The following is a 26584-nucleotide window of genomic DNA, read 5'->3' as shown; positions in this document are numbered from 1 at the left end:
GAAGCTGCTCCCTTCTACATAGAAAGAGGGTCTTATTCCTGGACTCCAAACTGAAGCTTTATCTCTAATGTCAAGTAGTTTATCTACTGGTTTATCAGTTGGGCGAGTGGGCTTTCTATTTATTTGATTTTATTATTAGGCAAGCACAGACACGTGTTAGAGCTACAGAGCAGTTAAGGCAATTTCTAGATGGACCCGCACCATCCAGGGGCCTTGGGCACAGGAGCGCTGCAGGCAGGGGTTGTCTGAGGTGGGCACCAGGGCTGGCCTGCTCATTCACATCGGGGGAGACCGTCAAGGTCAAACACCTCTTCTGGAAGGATAAAATTATCGATCCTAGCAGCAGGGAGCACAGAGTTGCCTGTGTGACATGCCAGGCTGCACGGACGCTTCACACGGTCGCACACCCTCCTCGACTCTTAGGAGGTGAGTGGATCCCTCCCCCTCTTACTAGGAAAACAGCAGCCAAGAGTAGTTAAGGAAGGTCATACACCTAGGAAGGGCCCTTGACCGCTCACCACGCTCTACTGAGCGGGAGAAACCCGCTGAGTGTGCCAAAACTGGTCAACGTAGAATTCTCCACGAGGACAAATGGTTTTTTCAAATTATATCTAAAATAGCAAGGAGAGTTTTCTCACCACTGGAGCACGGATTGACCAGATGACAACAATGTTGCCTGAGAGAGACTTGTGTTCCCAAAGCTTTGGGGATGTACAGAGGTGCCCTCTCTGCAGGTCCCTCAGAACCTTTTAGCTGCTAATGCAGCTCAATCCCCAAGTAAGGTGCTGGGAGAGAGCCTTCCAAGCTTTTTAGCTGTGGAACCCCGGGAATAGAGGGCTGGAAGTCTGATATAAAATCCATGGGTCGGGCAGTCCCAATGGCTGCCTTCAGCCTGGGGTATGGTCCTGGAGACCCGGGATCGAGTCCCACGTCAGGCTCCCTGATGGAGCCTGCTTCTACCTCTGCCTGTGTCTCTGCCTCTCTCTCTGTGTCTGTCATGAATAAATAAATAAAATCTTAAAAAACAAAAACAAAAACAAAAACCATGGGCCACTGATTTAAAAAAAATGATAGCAAGCAAAGATTTCACTTGGATGAAGATGGCGAAATTTTTGAAATGTCTATTATTGTTAAGTACAGATATGAAAAGTTTATAAAATCCAAGCAACATGAAATATTAGCATTTACTCAATACTCCCAATGTAGGATAAATGATCCACTCTTGGGATCCCTGGGTGGCGCAGCGGTTTGGCGCCTGCCTTTGGCCCAGGGCGTGATCCTGGAGACCCGGGATCGAATCCCACATTAGGCTCCCGGTGCATGGAGCCTGCTTCTCCCTCTGCCTGTGTCTCTGCCTCCCTCTCTCTCTGTGTGACTATCATAAATAAATAAAAAATTAAAAAAAAAAATGATCCACTCTTCTAGGTGTCAACATAAACCTTCTCAAGGTAACGGTCTTGGATGAGGTGTGTGAAACAGAATCTGCGCGTGGAGCCAGGCACACAGGAGGGTTTCCTATCCATGGCTTTTGACCCTAGACCTCACCAACCCCTTCCATCAAGTGAGATCTTAGTTCCTTTGGAAATGGTTTCAATTTTCCTCGCTCTGGGGAGGGCTGACGGACTCAGTGAACTGGAGCATCCTGGAATCAACTCCCCTCGCTGCCAGCAACAGAGACGACTCACCTCCCCAAGATTTCCAGTAATTCTGCTATGCCGTTGTGATGCTCTGTTTCATAAATAAACCTAGAAGAAACAATTTGCCATTTAGAATTAGACACTGAAAGAAGAGCTGGAGAGACTTAAATCCTCTAAGGAAACCGTGTGCTTGGGTGGGGGGAGCCACAGGTACCCCTACCTGGTCATCCTCAGTAATAGGAGTCCTCACAGTTGGGGGGTGTGAAGACCCGGAGGCCAGAGTGCACGGGACTGCTCAAATTCCCCCCCCCCCAACATTTTGGAAGGTTTCAACCAGAGAAAGGCTGCAAGGTTTGCACCGTGAACACCTGTACTTGAGCCGCTCAGAGGTGACGATGAGGGATTTGCCATCTGCCCCAGCACATGTACATCCCGCGACCCATCCCTCAGGCCTGTTTTGCTCTGTGCCAACCTAAGTTGATGCCTTACTCAATTTTAAAGCCTCCACTTGCCCAGTGTGTGCAAGGGCAGAAGTTCTTTCCTTCCCACTGGGGCCGTCCCGCCTACTGACTCACAGACACCCTGCAAGGCCCCCACGTGGCTTCAAGCACCACCTCCCAGAATCCCCAATATGAGCAGCCGATTTGTGTCCTTGGAGAAGCCTCTTTGCTGTGCCCGCCTGGTGGGCTCCTTGGGGCCCTTGCAGCATCTGCTGTGCCCGAGGTCAGCCTGAGGACAGGGCTAGGACTTTTGGTCACTGTGTCCCCAGTGCTAGGACTGGGGCTGGCATCTGTCCTGTGCTTGCAACACATGTGTTGACAGGCTGGCGACGATGAGAGGGAACAGGGACACCGAGCAGGGCGGTCTCTCCCTACCCCGAGGATTTCCTCAGAAGCCAGGAGCCCACTCCTGCCCACACCTCGCTCGCCTGAAGTCCGCCCCAACCAAGGCACGGGTGCCTGCCTGACGTCAGTGGTGTCTGAAAAAGGCTTCTGCCTTTCGGCCAACAACGAGCAGTTTAAGAGTCTGCTCTAAGCCAAAAATAAGAGTTTGTGATGATTAAAAAAAATCTGACTCTGAAGTTTCGTTGTCCACGTTTGCAACAATGGAATGGAGACCTCAAGGTAAAGAAGAGGTCAAACAATCTAGAGGATGTGAAATATTCCCAAAGGGTGGGCCTTAAGACCTCTACGTTCTCGAATGAGCAGAATCCTCGGAGGGTCTGAAAGATGTCTGGATGGTGTGGAGGAGGAGGAGGAGGGCAGGGCTGGAGAGGTCTGTGAAACGCAGCGGGGAGCAGGCCGTGAGGCAGACATGCAGGGGGGCCTCCAGCGCCTCACACGGGTCTGCTGCGACCACCGGAACAGAGAACCACCGTGTCACAGAGACGAGTCTGGCCATGCACGAGGGTGAGGTGGGGTCACCCAGATGGCCCCGGGCACCCGGGTGGTGAGGAACGGGCGGTGTGGTCGTACTGCAGGTGACGGGGCCCCTCGGCTCCCCGCTGCCCTCCACACTGCACCTGCCTGGAGACGGGAAGCTGGCGCCAAGGAGTCCCCACCCCTCCATGGTGCCTTTGCTCTGAGAAACACTTTAATTTATGAAACTCAACCTGAGGGCTCCCTTGTGCATCGCGTGTTTTCTCAGTTTCCATGTGCAAAGTTATAGCTCTGTATAAAGTGCAGCCACGCCACCTGAGTCACCGCTCCCCGCGTCGGCAGCCTGGAGGGCACCCGCAGACCTCGGGGCTGGGCTCTGGGCCTCCGCCCCGCTCGGGATCTAGGCGCTCCAGTGCTCCCATTCGAACAAGGACGGCCTTCAGCTCTAAGCCATTTTGTTTTCCTAAATCAGCAGGACTATACTCTTACCGATAGATTAGTTTCTTTCTTTTCAACAGGGTTTTTTTTTTTTTTTTAATTTAAATTCAAGTTAGTTAATACGGAGTGTAGTATTGGTTTCAGGGGTAGAATCCAGTGATTTATCAGTTGTATAAAACCCCCAGTGCTCATTACATCACGTGCCTTCCTTAGTGCCCATCACCCAGTTACTCCATCCTCCCGCCCGCCTCCCCTCCAGCAACCCTGTTTGTTTCCTAGAGTTATGAGTCTCTTATGGTTTGTCTCCCTCTCTGATATCTTTTTTTCCTTCCTTTCTCTATGCTCCTGTTTCGTTTCTTAAATTCCGTGTGAGTGAAATCCTATAATTGTCTTTCTCAGACTGACTTATATTGCTCAGCATCATACCCTCTAGTTCCACCCACATCATTGCAAATGGCAAGATTTCATTTTTCTGATGGATGAGTACTATCCCATTGTATCTATACACCACATCGTCTTTATCCCTTCATCTGTCGGTGGACATCTGGGCTCGTTCCATAATTTGGCTATTGTGGATATTGCTGCTACGAGGATGGGGGTGCAGGTGCCCCTCGGAATTGGCATGATAAATTCTTTGTTTCTAATTATTTTGACCTGATTTGAAGCAGATCTAAAAAAGAGAAAACGGGCGTAGTTCTCTTTACTTTTTCCAAAAGAGGAAAGAGAAGAAGGTGCAGAATGGGTTGAAAGCCATAAAGACGCATGGAGAATAGTCTAGTTTCTCACTCTTCCAGCAAAAAGGGATTGGGACTCTCTAAAAATGGAGCCAGAACCTGCGTCTGGAGACAGTCTCCAAAAAAGACACGATCGATACCTTTCCTCCTGGTGGGATGTGCCCCGAGCCTCACGGGGAGAGGTGGAATCTGTCTCCCTCCCTGTGGCTCTGTCTTCCTGTGAGCAGCTTTTATCAGCACAGACGGTAGAAGCGGGTCTGTGCCAGAGATGGGCTGAGCCTCGCAGAGGCCTGGTGGGTCCTGGAAACCGGCTGAGGGCCTGCCCTGAGCCACCGTGGGGCAGCCCCCGCAGACCACATGGGGCAGCAGAACTGCCCAGAGTCCAGTTCCGATTACAGAACTGCGGTCAGTGATCCGTGGTTGCTGACTGCAGCGGCTACAGGGTGGGGCCGTCTGTTACGCAGACAGATCCGAAGCCCTGGTCCGCCCCATCCACCTGGGCTCCAGCTCACCATGGCTGGGTTATCAACGGTGCAGATCTCTGTGTAACTCACACCTTGAACGCGCTCATTAGAAGGAGAAATTGCACAAACAGGGACTTTATGTTGACGTTATTGATGAGATGGACCGAACAGGTTGGAGTTATCTTTTCTTACGGATGGGGTCATGCCACGAATGTTGATGAGCGGGGTACTTCTCTCATGGTTTTTCTCCTTACCTCCTTTCTGCATGATATGAGTGGTGTGGAAGGTGGAGACCAAATCAACTACTAGATCCACGTAACATGTTTGGTTTTGATTGCACAGATCACGAATGATAGAGAAAAGATCGCTAAAACACAAAAGCGCCACCCTCCAGCACTGGGCGCTCAGTGAGAACAAACTAAATTATGTGCAATCACTTTTAAATAATTTAAATATTTTCGTTACTCTATTGAGGTTCTTCATGATTTGTGATTCTGTGATCTGAACAAAACCTATATTTTGACGAACAAAACCTCACTTTATGTAGAGCTTTAATTTTAGGCCTAAAAGGCTATTTAAATTGTACCTGTTCTTTGCTGTTTAAATAATGTATAGAATGTTTTGATAAATACCGCTGCCACGTAATGATCTCGTTCAAAAGGAATCATGATACCAAGAAGCATGAACTAGGGAACACAACACGCAGGAAACGGGATGTCCTTCTCTGATCATATGTGGTGCCCAGTCCTGGGATGTGGGGGACTTGGAACAGGTTCAAAGGAACTGGCAGCTCTAACACTGGATGTCATATCAAGTGTGAAGATGAGAGAGAGGAGCAGATGCCCCGATGACTGCGGAGGGCAGGGTAGGGGACGCCGAGGATGAGAGGGACGGCTTCCAGAATCCCCAGAGGCTGCTGGTCTCCGTGGTGGGATCTTATTTCCCACACCCAAGTGTCTCCATCTGTCTCACCTCCCCTGTCTCCCTTGCTGGGTCATGATGCCTAAGAAGGGAACCACCTGGGCTCTGTGGTGCTCCTGGTGATCCTGCACGTCACTTTCCCTCCGGCTCTATGGCTAGCCTGGGCGAAACCCACCTGCTTTCTTACCTCACAAGGGGACCTGTTACTGCTAGGATTTTCACTACCTTAGCCATCCTGGAATCAGGGCCTTCAAGGGCAAGATGACCCAGGCAAGCCCAAATTCTTGGAATAAACTGCTCATAGCAAACTTTCCAGGGACAGATAAGAAACATTAAGTCTTTCATTCATCAACATTCTTTTGGTGCCACCACAGGTCAGGTGCAAAGCGGTCACTGGAAGTGTGATAAGGCCGCTAGCACAATGCCTGCCCCAGAGGGAGACCTGCCTGCCAAGCCAGGGAGGCTTTCTGGGGAGGGGGTGTGTCTAGAAGCCTGCGAGGATGTGGAGAAGGGCAGCTGGAAAGAATGTTCTGGGAGGCACTAGTGGGTAAGGAGCCTGGAGATGAGCAGAGACTCAAGTGAGAAGGCCTGCCCAGACCCACACACCCACACACGGCAGCGCCCAGGGGTGGGGCTCATCCATCCAAGCATGGCCAGTCACCCCGGGTGACTCAGACAGCAGCAGAACCGTGCAGATGTCAGCGGGTGGGTGGAAGGGTGTTCAGATCTTAAGAATCAATGAGAGGCGGTGGCCAGGACCGGGGGGCGGGGGCGCGGGCTTAAGGTGAATATTGCACTTGGAATGCCACAGAACATCCTCTCACGAGCCATGGGGCTGTGCCCTCTTCCACAGAAACCCAGACAGGGCAACTTCTGCACCCAGCTCCCCAGACGGACCAGTCTCTGCGGTCCTGCAGGCCTGGGACGCCAGGGTTTCCAGACCTCTAGTGTGGTTCTCCAGCCTGTGAGCATTTCTAAGGGTCCCCACTTTGCTCCCCACTCCTGCCTTCTCTCTGAGATGCTATTGGGGAGGATGAAGTAACCCGCAGGTGAAAGGAGTGACAGCTGGCTTTGGACAGGTTCTGGATGGCCCCACACCCAGGGTAACGGGACAGCTGGGTGAAAATGGAAACAGAGGAAGGACGTGTGCAGAGGTGCTGGGTTGGTGAGGGAGGGGAGCGAGCAAAGAGGGACTGAATGATGGGGTAGGGGGCACTGAGTAAGATCGCGATCATCATCATGCAAAGAGAGAAATGTCACCCACACGCTGACTTACCTATAAAATATATTATTTATCTGTTTTCTGATGTAAGCTCTTAAGCCTAAGAATTTTCCATAGATTCTGTGAAGGGTAGTTTTAAGAAAATCTCTCTCCCGAGGATCTTCACTGTCAAAGAGCTCTAAAAGCTTCAAGAAGAAAAAGACACTTAGTGGATCAGTATTCCTGCTCTGCAGATTAGGACTTTTGTAGCTTCAGCTAATTTGTACCTTACCTGCAATACAAACTTCTGATCAATATATTTCTTCGCTATATTAGGTTGGAAATCTGGAGACTCTAAAAATCTTAAGAAAAATTCATAAACAAGCTAGGAGGAAAAAAAAAACAATGAGTCAAATAATATGGTATTTTATTAGATGGAGACTAAAGGTACACCACGAGTTGAATCTCTGAAAATATTAGCCTTAAAAAAAAAAAGCTGCTTATCTACAGAATTAATACCAAATACCATGGCTTAATTTAATTATAATTGATGACGGTAATTGTTTTATTTAGCTCAGAACCACGGACTATGCCCTTAACTGGCATTTAAACGAAATGGTACCCATGGCTGGGGTCACTGGCACCTAACTGACGTGGCTGGGAGACGACAGTGAGGGGCGGGATCTGCAGCCCACCATGAGCACGTGTCCTGTCAGGGCCTGGGGGACAGGAAGCTGGGACTGCTCGGTGAGCGGGTCGCAGACAGTCACCCGGGGCTGGGATGCTCCTCCTCTTCATGAGTGGGCTATATGCTGTCACGGTTACACGGCAATCCCACATGCCTTGGGGGATGTTCTGTCCCCAAGACAGCCCCCCCTTTGTAATTGGGTCCCCATCTAGCTCGTTCCCAGCTTTCACCTCTCTGTCTCCCCTCCTGTGGACGACCCAGGCCCCAAGGTGGTGCGTGGCTTGTGCACACTCTGCTCATGCTGAGCTCAGTGTCTTCTCAGGCATCCAGCCTGATCTATGAGCAATTTCTACTTTACGAATGTGTCAGAAAAAGGTGAGTCAGCAGGTGAGCCTTTGGGTGTGTTAAATCTAAGTGCTGAAAACTAGGGAAGCATCTATCTGCAAAAGGCCTCGATCTGATGGCTATCAACAAAGGGTCACTTTCATTACAAACATATTGACAATTCCAAATAGACAAAAAAACCCATTCATTGTTCTCACTTCTGCTAAAATACCTTTCTTATCTGCACAGGTTTGCAAGGTCAGCGGTCCACTTGCAATCAGCTGGAGTGAGGCCCTAGGGCCAGTTCACTCGCTTTAGAGAAAAAAACCCTGAGAATGCACACACTTAACTCACGCCCCTGTTGCTGGGGCACTCCCAGAGTTCAGTACCTGTAGATGAGGCCAGGCTGCTTCTAACGTGGGCTCGTCTTCCTCGGGGTCAAATTCTGCTCCCGTAGGATTGGAGGAAGGTGGTAACGTTCGAAACATGTTAACTGCAAACTAAAATCCACATATTCTTGAATTATAACCAGGACATTCAAGATATTTACAGAAAACATTGAAAAAAAAAAAAAAAGACCATTTACAGAAATCATTTAAATTCTAACGACAGCTGCTCCCAGTGGTTATCTGGCTCGTCCTTATTCTGAAGATTCAGAAGCAGTGTGGATCCCCAACGAGAGTGGGTCAAAGCTGCAACAGGAAACCTGGCTTGTGGGACAGATGGCTACCGACACTCCTGCTCGACTCTGAGCTGCCAGATTCATGGACAACCAGCACCAACCAGTGCTGGGGGGGCAGCGGTGAGTTCACTGTGCCCAGTAAGCGCAGAGCAAGGAGGCGGGTGTAGTGCTGGGAAGAAAAGGATGGGCTTGAGCAGGAAGCAGCAGAGATTAAAGAACTGGTCTCCTGCCCCAGAAGTGCCTGCATTCAGCACCGAGAGAACCATCAGAGGGCAGCCGGCCGTGTGCCCAGGGCGGGACGCTCATGGCCTTAGTCTCTCTGGACTCACAAGGAAATGACTTTGGAAGAGATTTCTTGAGAATGTGAATGACCTCCTCGTACAACTTGCTACCTGCCTTTCTTTTATATTGTCCTTCACCACCTTCTCCCACTCCACGCTCTGTTTATTTCCAACTTAATAAAAGTCAGTGTTTTATAGGTGTTTCTACATAAAACCTAGAATTCTCTGGAGCACAGGTATACTTTAATGTCCACATGGTTAATTTTTTTTTCTTACGTGGTTAAATTCTAAATAAAGCATAACATATACTGATAAATTTGTGATATAAATGTTTAGTTTTTGTTTATCATCCATTTATAACTTATTCTTCTTTTGTAGTAAGTTTAAATGTGATAGCTACCTTACGGAAGCTCTGTACCTGCTGTATGTGGGTTACAGCCCTGGGCTCTGCTGACTGGCTCTCACAGATAATCAAAGCAAGGCCTCCGCCCCCTCACCCCCCAAAGCACAAAATCCAAACACCTGCCAGGCAAGGTAAGACCCAGCTCCATGACAACGAGTGGGAGGTAGCTGGGGACAGTCCAGGGCAAACCTGCTGCTCAGGTGACCAGTCTCGTAGAGACTGAGCTAAATCTCAAGGTCATCCGTTGTTTCTTCTGGTCTTGGCTGTTACTGACGGTGAACTCCGAGCCCCCTAACATCATGTTCCGGGAAGGAAAATGCTCCCATTTTACAGCATCAGCTATGAAAGCCCCGAGCCTCAAACATCTGTGGTCTGTGCTGTCCAAGAGGAGGAGTAGATGCAAGGAATCAGAACAGGAATGGAGGGTACCAGGGATCCCTGCATGGCTCAGTGGTTTAGCGCCTGCCTTCAGCCCAGGGTGTGATCCTGGAGACCCAGGATCGAGTCCCACGTCAGGCTCCCTGCATGGAGCCTGCTTCTCCCTCTGCCTGTGTCTCTGCCTCTCTCTGTGCGTCTCTCATGAATAAATAAAATCTTAAAAAAAAAAAAAAAAAAAGGAATGGAAGGTACCGGAAAAAAAAAAAGGTAGGAAATCCAGAAACAAGTAAAAAAAAAAAAATCCTTTTGTAAAACCAAGAATAATACTCCAAAAACATACATAGAAAGAAACAAGGTCTGGAAGCTATGAACAGGGTCCTGGAAGAGGCCTCCCAAGTGACAGGTGACTAAGCGATGGAGGTGACAGGTGCTACGAGGTACGGGAGGCACGTCCTGTCACTGGCCCCCGGGGGACGGGGCAGCAGGGGCTCTCCTGACACTCTGATCCCAAAGCCCACGGAAGAGAACAAGGAGACAGCAGGAGCTCCCTCGCCAAGGAAAGGCCACAGGCGGGTGAGGGGCAGCAGGCCGCCCCGTCACCCCGGGCGCTCAGCCCTCCCTCCGGGGCTAGGGAAGTGCGGAGTGGAGTCAGATGGAGCCTGGGGCCCGCGTGGGCGTGTGGCCTTCCTGCGCTGGGTTTTCTACCCTTTCCCTCAAAGCCAAATGGCTGGGGGCGTCAAGACAGTCACCCAGAGACGGGGGGTGCCTTGAAGACAGCCAGGGGGACGCATGCTACGCCTGCCTCTCCCAGAGACTGAGGCCCACCCGGGAAGGAAGCATGCATGCAGGTGGCGGCTGCCCCCCGGCAGGTCCCTCACTGGCCAGGCAGCCCTCGGGGATTGACGCGTTACACCAGGTGGGGCAGCCGTCCCCACGGAGACTACGCAGGGGCAGGGAAGCAAGGTCTTAGGGGTCATGGCTTGCCCAGGAGCGCCCCGTTATCGAGCACTCATCTGAGCATCACTCGGGAAGGTATTTGTAGCCGTGGTCAGCATCTGCCATCGGCTGGCTTTAGGCACAGGAGAGTACCCGGAGGACGTGGGTGGCCTCATCCACTCAGCTGGAAAGTCAGAAGAGCAGAACTGTGGTTTCTCCCCCAAGGAGGAAGAAAATCCCCCTGTGGGGGCAGCCTCAGCTCCTGCCCCAGGGAGTTCCTGGAAATCATCTCTCAGGCTGTCTCTGTTTCTCTTACTGGTCATTTCTCTGACTGAACTCTGACACATCTGCTTAGTTAAGATTCTTAGTAAACTGGTTAGAGTCGACCAGTAGTGAAGCTACTGTCCCAGCTTCAAGCTGGAGCCCAGACCGCAGTGTGGGGTCACCTACGGCCCGTCCCCAGTGCCTGCATGGGCACCAAATCCCAGCAGCTCCCGAGTTGGGAGTCTGCAGGGGAGCTGGACCGCCTTGCTTTTAAGGCAATAAACCTCTTTTCAGCATCCTTGAAGGACCCCTCAGACCCAGGAAGTCTTCTCTTAGCCACCTCGGATTGATACGAAGTCATCCCTTTCACATGACAAAATAATCTCACGCTGGAGCTTCTACTCACCTTTCCTACCACAGTACATTGCATTGATTCAATGCTCGTCTCTGGAAATAACTGTATAAAACTAACATTTGGAAAAGAGAGCAGAAGGCAAATGGCATGCCATCTCAAATTATTTTTGGGTTGCAGTAATTCTGAGCGCAAGAGCTTCAGAGTCAGGCCAGCTGAGCACTGTCAGGAGGGGCTGCCAAGCTGTGCGGCCACAAGCACCACGGAAGGTGGTCATTGTCATCCTCGGGCCACAGAAACCGAGGGAACTTTGTTTGTACCATAGGTCGGATGGATCAAATGGACCCATTATACCCTCTCAGCTCACACATGCTGAGCTCTGCGCACCCTGCGGTGTGGACACGGCCAGGATCAGGCTACGTGGCCAGGGCGGCAGGGCTGGGTGGGGACAGGCTCCCGGCACTCTTCCTCCCCAGAAGCAGGAACTGTGCAACAAAAAAACCTGCCCACGCCTTGGAGAAAGAGGGTGAATCTTCTCCCTGCTTTGGGCCTGTGTGGTTACCATGCACACGGGTGTGCACGTACGTGATGCACACGGCCGTGCGGGGCGTGGACGGACTCTGTAATATTAGGAAGCACCTGCTTTCACAGCTTGCTCCACACTCCTACTTTCAGTACTTAAAATCAGCCGCGCAGATGCTCCTCTCCGGAGTGCTAAATTTACTGAATTAGATGCAAACCACACCGGCTTGAGAAGCAAGCAACCTTGTGGGAAATTCCTGCAATTCAGCAGTATCATGAAGCCTTTCTGTGTCTGTGACATTCACGTCCAGAGCGGGGAAGTAATAAGACATTCACGCCATGAGGGAACTGCACTATGGCAGAACATAGAAAGGTTTAGGATATGAAGGGACACCACACAAAAGAACACTGATAGTCTAATTTCAGAGACAATGAGTCAGGGAAGGTTGGTCATTCAGTTCTTCCTCTAAATCACAAAGGTTATTCCACTACTTGATATATTCTGTGTTATTCACACGAACAGGATTTATAAAGGTGAGTCCACCAAGGGCCAAATCTCAGTTCCTCCAGAGGCTCTTCCTCCCACAGACAGAAACACTAAGTTCTCAGAGTCACAAGAGATAACACTTTGGGGCTGGCAGGGGTGGGGGAAGTGGGGAGGGAGTCCATCAACATTATTACTTTTTTTTTTTTAACAGAAAACCATATTTGTTTGTAAATGTTACAGCGTATCTGGAAAAACCAACAGAGACAATAGTAGACCATTGCAGTTGGGCTATGGTACAGAATCCAAAAATATATATACAAAACAAACAGCAATGTAATTAGGGAACACGATTAATGGGAGGAGCCCAGGGACACAGTCCCAGAAGTGACTGAGGGCCCACTGCTCAGTTACAAGGCCCCAGTGGGGGAACACAAAAACCCTAATAAAGGGCACGCTAGCTTACATGAGTGAACAGAGGAAACTTTGTGCCCCAGTGGGGGGAGACATCCTATTATAAAGATAACTTCTCCACAAAGCAATCTGCACACTGAATACACTCTTAAACGTAATTCTAACTGGATTTTTGATGAACTTGAAGAACGTAATATAAAATTTAGGCAAATAATAAAAATCCCTGTGGCAATCATAAGAGAAACCCTGGGCCTTTATTCATTTGTGAGGTTAGTTCAGATCTGCTTTCCTGATAGAGCCCAGGTGTCACCCTGGGGAAGGCACACGGACAGCAGGACAGCCTTCACACTGAAAGTCGGTGGTCTGCACACTCTTATAATCAAGAAGCAGAAACTCTCAGAATGAATAGAAAAGTGACACTCAACTCCATGCTATCTGCAACAAGCCCCCTGTAAATATAAGGATACAAACTGGTCAAAAGTAAAAGCAAGGGAAAAAAAAAAAACAACCCTATCAGGATTGCATTAGTCAAGAGAGAGCTGGAGTGTCTATATGAACATCTGACAAAGTAGTTTTTGGAGCAAGTAACATGAACAGGGATGAAGAGGGTCACTCCATAATGACAGAGGAACCAACTAATAAATACTAATATCTATGCACTGAATAAGATGATGTAAAACTGGACAGAACTGCAAGAAAAAAGAGACAATTAGAAAATAAACAGCCCTAATTACAACAGCATGAAAGATGAAATGTTTATGAGTCTAAAAAAAAATACATGTAGGATCCATACGCCGAAAGGCACAAAACAAGGAATGCAAAAATGGAGACATACTATGTTCATGGACTGAAAAGTTCAATGCTGCTAAGGTATCAGCTCTGCCTGAATCTACACAGTAATGCAATTCCAATCAAAACCTCTGAAGAATATTTTGTAGGTGACAACTGATTCTAAAACTTAAATGGAAAGGTACAATAACTAGAGAGCCAAACTACTTTGAGAAAGAAAAAGATTGAAGCATTCATACTACCTGACCTCAGAATATACTGTGAAGTGATGGTAATGAAGACCATATGGTATCAGTGAGCAGATCGTAATCAGTGGAACAGAATGGAGTCCAGAAATAGACTCACAAGTATGGTCAACTGACTTTTGACAAAGGTGCAAAAGCGCTTGAAAGAATGGTTAGTCTTTTCAACGAATGGAATACTTAGACATCCATATGCCAAACAATGAACCTCAGCCAAAATGAATCACAGACCTAAATATGAAATGTAAAACTATAAAGCCATAAAACTTTTAGAGGAAAAATCTTTAGTAGGAGTTCGGGTTAGGCAAAGACTTCTCAAATATGACACCAGAAAAAGCATGGTCCACAAAAACAAATCATAAATTAGACTTCATCTGAACTAAAACTCTGCGAAAGACACCATCAAAATAAAAATACAAGCTGTAGACTGAGATAAAATATTTGCAAATCATATCACTGGCAAAGGTTTGTATATAGAACATGTAAAGAAGTCTCAAGCTCAATAATAAGAAAACAGAAAACCCAATTAAAAAATGGGCAAATAATTTGAATAGACACGTCACCAAGGAAGACTTACAAATGACAAATAAGCACAAGAAAAAAAGTGCTCGGCATCTTTAGTCATTAGGGAAATGCAAATCAAAACCAAAATGAGAGGGATGCCTGGCTGGCTCAGTTGGTGGAACATGAGATTCTTGATGCCAGGGTTCCGGGTTCGAGCCTCATGCTGGGTATATGGATTAGTTAAAAATAAAATCTTTTTTTTTTAAAGATTTATTTATTTACTTGAGAGACAGAGAAAGAGGTGAGAAGGGCAGAGGGAGAGGGAAAGAGTCTTTTTTTTAAAAATTTTTATTTATTTGTGATAGTCACAGAGAGAGAGAGAGAGAGAGGCAGAGACATAGGCAGAGGGAGAAGCAGGCTCCATGCACCAGGAGCCCGACGTGGGATTCGATCCTGGGTCCCCAGGATCGCGCCCTAGGCCAAAGGCAGGCGCTAAACTGCTGCGCCACCCAGGGATCCCGGGAAAGAGTGTTAAGCAGACTCCACACTCAGCTCAGAGTCTGAAGCAGGGCTTAATCTCATGACCTGAGCCAAAACCAGGAGTTGGATGCTCACCTGGTGGGGCTACCCAAGTGCCCCCCAAAATAAAATCTTTAAAAGAAAAAAAAGCCAAAATGAGGCAAAAGGACTGACGATCCCAAATGCTGACAAAGGTGCAGGGCGACCTCAATTCTCACACCCTGATGGCAGGGGTGCAAAAACAGCACAGTGGTTTTGGCAAACAGTTTAGAAAGTTAAACATATGACAGTGACCCAATAGTTCTGCATGTTTACCTGGGTTAAATGAAAACCTGTGTCCCAAACTTGCATATGAATATTTAGTTGTTTCATGGCCCCAAATGGGAAATAATCCAGATGCCTCTCCACTGGGGAATGGGTAAGCTGTGGTACATCAATGTCGTGAGGCACTACTGGGTAGTCCCCAAGAACAAGCCTCTGGGGCGGATCCCAAGCCCATTATGCAGAATGAAGGAAGCTGGACCCAAAAGGCTACCTACCATGTGAGCCCACCTACATGATGCTCTGGAAAAGACAAAATGGTAGAGCTGTGGATAGATCAGTGGTGGCCAGGGACAAACGGGGGTGGGGAGGTGGGGGGGTGGGGGCGGGGGGGCAGGCAGAGGAGAAGCCTTGACTACAAAGTGGTAGCAAGTGTAGTTTTTTTGGAGGGTAATGAACTGTTCCCTATTTTGACTGTGCGGGTGACTACATGGGTTATAAGTATTTGTCAAATCTCAGATAACTGTTTACTAAGAAGAGTGAACTTTGCTGTACGTAAATTAAGAATTAATTTTAAAACATGCTATGAAAGGGTGCTTCTGGGCCGCAAGTTCCCAAAGCTTGGTTCACAACGCCCTCCATGTCTCAGTGATTTCTCCTCAGTGCTCCTAAATCTAAACACACAGCCTTCTACTTAGGAGCCTAAAAACCCCAGCTTTACTGAGGTGTAACTGACATACAACTATTGTATTTTTTTTTTTTAATTTTTATTTTATTTTTTTTATGATAGTCACACACAGAGAGAGAGAGAGAGAGAGGCAGAGACACAGGCAGAGGGAGAAGCAGGCTCCATGCACCGGGCCCGATGTGGGATTCGATCCCGGGTCTCCAGGACCGCGCCCCGGGCCAAAGGCAGGTGCTAAACCGCTGCGCCACCCAGGGATCCCTACAACTATTGTATTTAAAGTGTTTAGGGGCACCTGGGTGACTCAGTTGGTTGTGTCTGCCTTCAGCTCAGGTCATGATCTCAGGGTCTTGGGATGGAGTCACTCATCAGGCTCCCTACTCAGCGGGGAGTCTGCTTCTCCCTCTGTCCTCTCTCATGCTCTCTCTCTTTCCAAGTAAATAAATAAAATCTTTAAAAAATGTACATGTTTAAAGCATTTATGATACATTTATGATATGCATATACCTGTGAAACCATCACAAAAGCAAAATAATGAATTTATTCGTCACCCTGCCTCAAAATTCTTAGAAGCCTTTTGAAAAAATAATACATATAAGTTGGTTGGCTGGAAGTGGGGATGGGTTTAGGCAGAATTGGGGAGGGGTGGAGAAAGGAGTGAAATGAACTCTAATTTCATACACTTTTATATTTATTTCAATTAGAAAACAAACGTGTGTTTCTTTTATAACTTAAAAACATCAAACAAAACAAAGGGAAATTCTCCCAAAGTAATATGAACAAATCTCCAGGGACGCCTGGGGAGCTCAGTGGTTGAGTGTCTGCCTTCGGCTGTAGCCGTGATCCTGGGTTCAGGGATCTAGTCCCACATCAGGTTCCCTCTGTCTATACCTCTCTGCCTCTCTGTCTCTCATGAATAAATAAATAAAATCTTTAAAAAAAATGGTACTTTTTGAAATCCAGAGAATGATTTTTCTACTTTAAATATCAGTAAGCCATCTCTTGAAGATTTGTTTTTTTTTTTTAAGATTTTATTTATTTATTCATGAGAGATGGGCGTGGGGGGGGGGAGAGGCAGAGACAAAGGCAGCGGGAGAAGCAGGCTCCATGCAGGGAGCCCGACGTGGGATTTGATCCTGGGTCTCCAGGATCATGCCCTGGGCTGAAGGCGGCACTAAACCGCTGAGCCACCCAGGCTGCCCAGTACCATATGTTTTAATCTTCTTCTAGCTCATTGCTGAGGTCAGCGCCTCTCTAACCCATGTGTCTGTGACTTTGGCTACAAACAAAAAACCCCGAAGCACAAAAGGGGAATGCATGATTTAGATCCTCACTTGAAAGAAATCTGTACACCGTTTGAGACTTTACTGGCTAATACACTATCTTCTTTATTCAAAACATGCTTTCCTCTCCTATTTCCAAAACATCTCCACCCTCACAGCAAGTGGTGCTTTCCAGGACACACTGTGAACATCAGATGTAAACACAGATGAAGGAGAGCATCCAATGTCAACCTTAAAGTGAGGACAGGACAATTACTCCGGGGCTGTGGATGGCACACCTCTCCCAAGGATCCATGAAACACTACTTTGCCCTTAGTAGAAAATGTGGACTTGAGCCCTAAGCATAAAAGAACAAACTTGTGAGGTACTATCTGGTCATTTTCAAGCAGTACAGGTGAAAATGATGAGATGGACTTGTTTTCCCAGCGTGCGTCTGGGAAGGACAGCACTGCTGTTCACTGCATAGACAAGGCGTGGTGGTGTAAAGAAAACCTATTTATTAGTTTTTGATGATGACAAATGTACATGATCATTATTAAAAGCTGCAAAAATTACAAAAATCTAGTAAAATGGAAAAATCTGCATAGCCACACCATCCAAAAGTGCTGCTCTTCACAGCTTGTACTAGACTCCTCTGGAATACACGTGGTCTCCTAGGTGAGTAAGGGGTACAGTGTCTCATCCACAGTCATCACCCAGAACTGCAGGTGTGGACTGTTCTAGAGTGGGCCACTTGATGCAAAGCACCTTGAGCCTCTTGGCCCATCCCGCTACCAATCTAACCAATTCCTTCTCTGCATCACCACTAAGACCTAAGACCAGTTCTGATGTTTTTGTCTATGTAGAAAGCTCCGTACCGAATGAATGTCGACTGAGCTTATGAACACCACCAGCCAAACTCAGAGGAAGAAATGGGGGGACAAAAATCAGTCTTTCTCTCCTGGGATTTACAGCCTAGAGGAGCCCGATGTGGCACTTGATCCCAGGACCCGGATCATGCCCTGAGCTGAAGGCAGATGCTCAACCACTGAGCCACCCAGGCGTCCCGAGAAGCGGCATTTCTAACAAGCAGCTGGTGGTGCTCACACTGTGGCCTTTGAGCAGTGCCCTTCTGCAAGAGTGGTTCTCAAACTCTTTAAAGTCAGGAACTCTTTAAAGTCCTAAAAATTACTAAGGACCCCAAAGAACTTTTGTGTATAAGTCTTTCTGTTGATGTAGATAGACTGTATGAGAAATTAAATGAGAAAAAAAAAAAACCCACCATGAACCCATTAAAAAATAACAAGCCCACTGTCTCAATATAAATATACATTTATGAAAAATCATTTTTTGTGACAATTAATGTTAGTTCTTTCATAAAATCTCATATGACACAGAATACAGGTGACCCCTGAACAATGCATGGGTTGGAGATGTCAACCCATTGCACATAACTTCTGACTCTGCCCCAAAAAAACTTTACTACTAAGAGCCTATTGTTCACTGGAAGCCTTATCAATAACATAAAGATTGAACAACACATATTTTGTATGCTATATGTAGTACATGCTGTATTCTTACAAAAAGGCAATCTAGGGACGCCTGGGTGGCTCAGTGGTTGAGCGTCTGCCTTTGGCTCAGGGCGTGATCCTGGAGGCCTGATCCCACATCGGGCTCCCCGCGGGCAGCCTGCTTCTCCTTCTGCCTGTGTCTCTGCCTCTCTTGCTCTCTTTCTGTGTCTCTCATGAATAAATAAATAAAACCTTAAAAAAAAAAAAGGCAATCTAGAGAAAAGAAAATGCTAAGAAAATCTTAGGGAAGAGAAAATACATTTATGGTGCAGTAATATATTTGTTAAAAAAAAAAAAATCCATGTATAACTGGAGTTTCCTGGTTCAAACCTGTGCTGTTCAGAGATCAACTGCATTTCCCAAAACGAATAAGTATTTAGGGAGAAGAGTGGCGTTTTTTACGTTTTTGCTAATCTCTTTACTATCTGGCTAAATAGAAGACAGCTGGATTCCCATGTCTGCTTCTACATTCTGAATGTTGGTTTGGTTGAAATGTAGAAAGAAATAGAGAAGCTCTCTTACAGTTTGTAGTTGAAAAGGGAGGAGTAATCAATAGTCCTTTGAGGTAACTGAGGACCTGCATGGTACTACACCCTAACCTGACAAATGGTGCTTTCCTCATCAACGAGGGGTCTCTACGTCAAGATCCAATAGTGTGTCTTGCACTTTGAATGGCTCTCTGGCCCACGAATGATTACAGAACATTATTTACTGGCATCTGGAGAGCACTGGTCCCCTGGATTATGTAGATCTCCCAGTGGGGACTCATTTCCCCCGCTGGTTCCAGTCTCCACTGGCCTCAGCTGGAGAGCCTGCAGCCCCGGGAAGCTGACACCTGCACGGGTGGGCACGAACTTTCCAAAATCCAGATTTTTGCTCCCAAACTCAAACTTTGTCCCTGACAACAAACAAGGTCAGTTACTTCCCCTTAAGTGGCACTCCTGTGTCATTTTTTTGAGAAGATGCTCGCTAATGTTCGTTTGAGTGACCAGTCGGTCTGTGAGTGACGTAACGTCAAAATGGTGTCTGTGGAAACAGTGGTTTTGCTGTCAGCGTGTTGACTCTAAGAAAAATGCCAATGCCTGAAAAACGGATTAACTAGAGAATAGGAAAAACAGATGGCTGATCATATTTAAAATATGACTGAAATTAAGAGATAATGGAGTTTATGTGATTTAGGCCTGCGACTCTCAATGCCAGGAGCTCCCCCGTGGCCACTGCTCCTTTTCATCCTCATCTCTCGTTTTTTTTTTTTTTTTATTTATGATAGTCACAGAGAGAGAGAGAGAGAGAGAGAGGCAGAGACACAGGCAGAGGGAGAAACAGGCTCCATGCACCGGGAGCCCGACGTGGGATTCGATCCCGGGTCTCCAGGATCGTGCCCTGGGCCAAAGGCAGGCGCCAAACCGCTGCGCCACCCAGGGATCCCTTTCTCTCGGTTTTTTTAATTTGAAAATAAAGGGGCTGAATGATCTGTAATGTTCTTTTATGCTCTAGGACCAAAGTCTATGACGTATAAAAACATACTGCACACATGACCAAGACGCTCACCATCATCAATCCCCAGGGAAATGCAAAGCAAAACTACAGCGAGATCCCACTTCACCCCCATGAGAACGGCTGTCATCCAGAAGACAGACAACCGCAAGTGTTGACCATGTGGAGAAACTGGAACCCTCGTGCCCCGCTGGTGGGGATGCAGATGGGTGCAGCCGCTACGGGAAACAGTCTGGCCGTTCTTCAAAACATTAGACACACACAGTTAACATGGGACCCAGCAGCCCCACTCCGACGTAAATACTCAGGGGAAATGAAAACATACATGCACATGGCAGCTTGCACGTGAACGCTCACAGTGGCATTATTCATAACGGCCAAGTAGCAGAATTGACCCCAGGGCCCATCAATGCATGAAGGGATGAATAAAAATGTGGTACATATCCACATAATGAAATACTATTTAGCAATAAAATGAACTAGTGACACATGCTACGATACAGATGAATCCTGAAAGCATTAGGCTAAGTGAAAGAAGATCATGTATCATATAATTTCAGTTACATGAAATGTCCAGGTCAGGCACATCTATAAAGATAGGAAAGTAGTAAGTGGTTGCCAGAGGCTCAGGAGTGACAGGTTAGGGAGGAATGGCAGTGACCGTTAACAGATATGGGGCTTATTTTTTAGAGGGATAAAAATGTTATAAAAAATTAGATGTGATGATGGCTGCACAGTACTGTGAATATACTAAAAACCAAGGAACTGTGTATCTTAAATGGGTGAATTGCACGGTATAGGAATTATCTCTCAATACGTTTGTTTAAAAAACCATGTAGTAGCCCGTCTAACAGGCAACATATTTAAAAGAAATAAGGAGTATAACATCTATAGAGCTTTGGATTCTTCAAAGTGAGTGGAAATGAAGATCTTTAAAAATACCATAACAGAACACACGCACATGCACAGAAACACACAACAGGCGTACTCAAGGGAGCTGGCTAAGTGCTGCCTCGAGGGTCAGCAAAGCATGGAGCATCTACATCTCTTCTACCTGCCATGCTGCATCCAGGCACTGCTTGCGGTGGAGGCCTTCTATTGGCCCCTCGGGTTCTGTACCCACTCTCTACCTCTGAGAGGGCCAGAAACCACTGCCAGCTATCATCCCTTCCCTACTCTTTCTTCTTCATGCCTGTCCCCACGGAAAGGAAAGCTCTGGAAGGGCAGAAATAATGTTCACCACTCTATTTCCTCTCCTAAAAAAGTTTCTGGCCCACAGTGGATGGCCAACTGTCCAGTACTCCAAAGACCAACTTGAAATCTGGGGTGGGGACAAAGTGAATACAGCATGAAGAGAACCCAGTTAGGACACAACTGTTAACAGGGAGAGAAATGAATGATTATTTATTTATATTTTTAAATTAATGATTATTTAATCTAAAAAAAAAAAGTTCCAGGGCTTTAAGCATCCTCAGTAGTTCTGGTAATGTGCACCTGCTATGTAAATGCAAGGGAGCATGATCTGAGCAGGGGAGTAGGGCCTGGTTCAGGGCCGGCATCTGATCTAAACCAGGCCAACAGTAGCCTCACGCTCCGCAGATTCTTCCCTCTTTCCTCCTTAAAAACGGAAAGGCCTTCCAACCATGTGATTTAATATGTAACAAATTAATGTGCTTACAAATTTAATATATATTAATAAATGGATTTAAAGATAAAATAAATTTAATATGCAATAAAGAAGCTTTTAGATAGATAGGAAAAGGGGAAGGGGTGCCTGGGTGGGGGGCTCAGTCAGTTTAGCATCTGCCTTCGGCTCAGGTCATGAACCCAGGGTCCTGGGATTGAGCCTCCCATCAGGCTCCCTGCTCAGTGGGTAGCCTGCTTCTCCCTCTGCCTCTGTGCCTCCCCCTGCTTGGGCATGTGTGCACATGCACATGCACTCTCTCTAATAAATAAAATCTTAAAAAAAATTAATGGGTTAAGGGAATACATGATGTAGAGACAAGTGATTCTTCAGTCATTTTACAAGATAATAAAATTATATCCCTCCCCTGTACCATTAAGAAAAAAAAAGTTCCAGGAGGATTATTTTTGTGAACAACAAAATTATGAAGGTGTTGGGAGAAAATATTAGATTGTTCTTTGAGATTTGAGGATTTGGGGGACCTTCCAGAGTGAATGAGAATTGAAATTAAGGAGGAAAAAAAAAAAGAGACTCTTGTTTTCCTTAGTCTGAAGGAGGAAAGTGTCAGGGCTCTCACTGCTCAGGGCACACATCACGCTGGGTCTGGGGAGGGGTATCCATGTGGTCCCTGTACACTCGGGCCGGCCACACGCTAGTAAACTCTCAACTTTAAGAGTTAACAAGCTAAAATAATCAAGTTGATTTCAACTTCTGACACAACAGATTGCGAAAACTACAAAAAGGAACATTACTTTCAAATTCTTTTCCCAAAGCAAAATACGCAAGTGAGAAATTAACATATTTTAGGTTATGGGATCAGTCAATTCTGAATTATATAGCTTTGGGGAAAAATCAGTAACTTACGGAGGAGTTCAACGAAAATCAGGATATAAAATTTTATAGTAAGCAACAAGGACTCCTTTATAATCAGGGAGTACTAATTTTAAAGTTGGATAAGACACCAACCATTCCAAAAAAACTCAACAGAAAAATGAGTTCAGGGTCCAACAGTAGGAGTTTGAAATGAGATCCTGAAGAAGGCTTGGAGGGAACAGGCTGCAAAGTAGGAGACACAGAGGACTGAGGTTTGGGAGCTGAATGAAGCTAAGTGCAGGATGATAGAGGCCCCCGGCCAACGGGGGCAGCCTGTTCTGACCCTGGTATTGGCAGTGGAGGCCCCCGGCCAATGGGGCAGCCTGTCTGACACTGGCATTGGCAGTGGAGGCCACCAGCCAACCGGGGCAGCTTGTTCTGATCTGGGTATTGGCAGTGGAGGCCCCTGGCCAACAGGAGCAGCCTATCCTGACCCTGGTGTTGGCAGTGGAGGCCACCAGCCAACCGAGGTGGCCTGTTGTGAAACTGGCATTGGCAGTGGAGGCTGCCAGCCAATTGGGGTGGCCTGTCCCGACACTGGCATTGGCAGTGGAGGCTGCCAGCCAATTGGGGTGGCCTGTCCCGACACTGGCATTGGCAGTGGAGGACCCTGGCCAACGGGGCAGCCTGCCCGACACTGGCATTGGCAGAGGAGGCTGCTAGCCAATCAGGGTGGCCTGTCCTGACACCAGCTTGGTCCCATCACTATTTTAACTCTGCACCATTATTAGCATTTTCCTGCACATGCATGGACAACTCGTTTACTTCTCAATTATAACTGGCACCAGGACATTAAAGAGGGTAAAAACATAAATACAAATGAGCGCTCTGACGTATCTGGCTTGTAGGGTACGCGTGGAGTAAATGAGTTAACACGTAGGACACTTTGGACCTAGAAGGTACAATTCCTCTCCCTGTTGCCGCTACGACACTGGACACATTATAAAGACTTTCGTTCTTCGAGTGCAAATCCTGCGACAGGGAGGCTTCTTTGTGGGAAGCGTCGTGTGAGGCTCAGTCGGCTCGGCGTACGCCGGGACCAGCAGAGCCCCGTCCGGCACCCGGGCTGGGACGCACCGGTCAAACGGCGATCACTTACCATGTGGACTACTTCTGGGTAAATAGGCTCTGTGATCACGTTCCGATTATGGGTGATATACTCCACCATTTCACTTAGAGCGGCTCGTTTTACTTCCTTCCACTTTAGGTCACTTAGTGGGTCGGAAACAAAGTCAAAGAGGACACAACACTGACGTAGCTTCTGGATAAAAAGCTTCTCTTGATCAGCAGGAGGAACATCTGAAAGGCAGAAAGCAAAGTATACTGATCGCAAAGAGCTTAACCCAGAATTACTGTGAAACACTCTTAAGCCTCCTCCTACGGTCATTTTTGAATTAATAGAGATTCAAGATGAGAGACAGGCTAGGGATGAAGCGAGGTCAAACATCCGCCGAACAGAAGACAGCGAGTCACTCAGCTCGTATGCTTCTTACGATAAAACTTCTGTACTAGTTACTCTCTGAAACCACAGCCAGAGTACTGTTCAGCATAAACCCTCTGAATGCATGCGATCATTCATCAAGGATCATCTGAGGGCCACTTGTCACATGCTGGTGCTGTGCTGGGCAACGGAGCAAGAGCCAAACCACAGGCCCCAGTCTGGGGCGAGGGGCACGGACACTCACACCAGTGGTACCTGCGAATGCAGGGAGGGGCAAGGTGACGAGAGTGACAGGGGGAGGGATGCTCCCTCAGGTCTGCTCCTGTTCTAGACAGGGCACGTGGGTGTCCCCTGGCTGGCTGGCAAACACGGAGCAAGTGGCATCGGACTGAGCGGCTGCAAACACATGGAGCCACCATTCTGGTGCTCCACAGAGCACGTTTCATTCCTCATTCTGGGATACGGTCAACACATGCCACAGAGGCTGCCTGGTGATCTTCATGATGACAGCAGTATCGAAACAGAGCAAATAATAAATAACACTCGCTTTACTTAGTGAGTGCTTGCCTGGGCCGGGGACCATACTAAAGACTTTCTCCATATTTACACATTTTTTTTTTTTTCTTTCATGTCATCTCACCATGACACAACAGAGATAAGAAACCGGTCTGGAGGGTCATCTCAGGGCGGGGAAGTGAAGGAGCTCTGTACAATCTCCCAGTGTTCTGGGAAGTCTGGAAAACTATCTGCCAGTGTGAGCCTGACAGCTTCCCTGGGGTGAAGATGAGCTCGGGGGTGACACGAATGAAAGGGATTTATTGATATACATACCGAAACGTGTCCAACATTGCAAAATGTCTCAGAAGATTTGCACAACTCAGTGAACCAGTATTTTCATAATGATCAATAATTCGTGTTTCGATATTCAAGGGCAAGCGAACCACTCAGAGGGCAAGTCAGTCTACTGGGTTTTAATGGAATAAAATGTATGGATGGATGGCTCATTATACGGTTGCAGACTCCACAGTGCAGATTCCTTCAAGAAGCTGCCCATTTAAGGTTTGGTATAATATCAGAGAAAATGCCTATTACTATCTGAAGAGATTATCTGTACACTTCAATAGGGCAACAGAGTGAATGCAGAAGCAGGCAGGACAATCCAGTGATCTCCTAGGAAGCCAAACATTAGAGAGATGTGCACAAATATAAAACAATGCCGCCCTCTCATTAATTTGTTTCCGTTTCATAAAACATGGCTCTTTTCTTAAAAAATGTTATTTTTAAGGCCTATTATTTTTAATTTTAGCATACGTGCTGCCAAAGTGAGCACATAGGTTTATTATTTTTAAATGAATTAATTAACATATGCTTTATTTTTTCTGCTTTGATTTGGGATCTGGTCCATATTGGTAGCTAAGGCAACATGAACAAAAGCTCTTTGGGGTCCCATGTAATTTTTAGGAGTGTGAAGGGGTCCTGAGCCCGAAGCTGAGACCTACTGCCCCGCGCCTGCCTGCACCCCAATGTGTGCCCCTAGGTCCTTGGGCTTTCCCGCCTTCAGTTACTCATGTCATCCCCTCTTCACACCGAGGGTCCTCCCTGCTCCTCCTTCCCCTTCCTGCCCCTACTGTCCCATGTCCACATCCTGTTCAGGGTCCTTCTATAAACGCTTTGCTTACTTCCTAGTTGGATGGGGTGCCGTGCTCTGAGCCAGGCGCTCAGCACCTACTATTGCTTTAAGCAGTGAGCTGTCCTGCAGAGTGTTTCTTGCTTCCCCACACATGTTCCTTGAGGGCTCAGGCCAGATGATGATGTTTTCTAGTTCTCCATACTCTCTAATGCCCAGAAATGGGCCTTGCAAACAGCAGGCCACGTAGACGCTACCATCTGAATTGGCCCATTTGGTGGGAAACTGTAGTTCCCACAGAAGCAGCACAGGGCAGGGGAGGGGATTAGGAGATGTCGCCCAAGGGAGACTTAGGAGACCACGGGAACCCAACTGGTGAACACTGGAGTGCTCAGTGACTGTTGCATCATTATTTTATTATATTATATTTTATTTTATTTTATTTTTATTTTTATTTTATTATTTTATTTTATATTTATTTTTGTTGTTGCATCATTTTAAATGAGTGACGATCATGACAGTGTTTGGGTCCGCCTTTTCCAAAGGTTTTCTTTTCTGAATTCCTCACTTGACTCCTATCCCCACTCCACGCCAGTTTTGCTCCCCCTCCATTTTGCTAGGATCACCTTAGTGATTCAGTTTGCCATCATGGCTTGTATGTTTGGACTCTATTTGGCATTCTCGTGTTCTTGACACCATAGAAAGCGAGAAAGCCTGGGTTTACCCCAAGGGACACCTGATGAGGACCCAGACACCGAGAGCTCAAACGGCTTGTCCAGGGCCACCATGCCATTAAGTGGCACAGCACAGATAGGACAGTGGGATGTACTCGAAAGCAAGGGCATAGCTCGGGTCACTGAGGTGCTGCCAAATCTCCCACATATTGAAAGCATTCGAGAGCATCATTTACTCCTTTAATACAGCATCACAACTGACACTCAGAATAAAGACAAAGTTGTCACCAAAATACTAAATCAAATCTATTCCGATTAAGAAGGAAGAACGGACTAAAATAGTTTCCAAGTCTTCTATCTAAAATTCTTCTAAAAGGCAATAAAGTTCCAATTTTCTGGAAATTATGTCGATTCTTCCAGGGTACCAGACAGCTACGGTGTTACTGTACTATT

The 26584-nt window shown here is 47.1% G+C and overlaps 1 protein-coding gene across 13 annotated transcripts in view; it reads right to left on the bottom strand.

Moving 5' to 3' along the window:
• The window catches only part of PPP2R5C (protein phosphatase 2 regulatory subunit B'gamma), a 123374-nt gene that overhangs the window by 25840 nt on the left and 70950 nt on the right, over window positions 1–26584 (bottom strand). For all 13 annotated transcript variants that reach the window (XR_012037253.1, XR_012037251.1, XR_012037252.1 and 10 more), the window contains 5 exons: window positions 23489–23688; window positions 8176–8286; window positions 7067–7159; window positions 6850–6980; window positions 1686–1745 (listed from right to left, as the gene is read on the bottom strand). Coding sequence is in view for 10 of the 13 variants with exons in the window: in XM_072839973.1 (XP_072696074.1) it covers window positions 1686–1745; window positions 6850–6980; window positions 7067–7159; window positions 8176–8286; window positions 23489–23688 (595 nt within the window). In the remaining 3 variants the exon portion in view is untranslated. The remainder of the gene's footprint in view (window positions 1–1685; window positions 1746–6849; window positions 6981–7066; window positions 7160–8175; window positions 8287–23488; window positions 23689–26584) is intronic.

This window comes from Canis lupus, chromosome 9 (genome assembly GCF_048164855.1).
Source record: "Canis lupus baileyi chromosome 9, mCanLup2.hap1, whole genome shotgun sequence".
In the NCBI taxonomy this organism is placed as follows: Eukaryota; Metazoa; Chordata; class Mammalia; order Carnivora; family Canidae; genus Canis; species Canis lupus.
The sequence above is the reverse complement of the archived record's forward strand: the minus strand, read 5'-3'. Positions and strand labels throughout refer to the sequence as shown.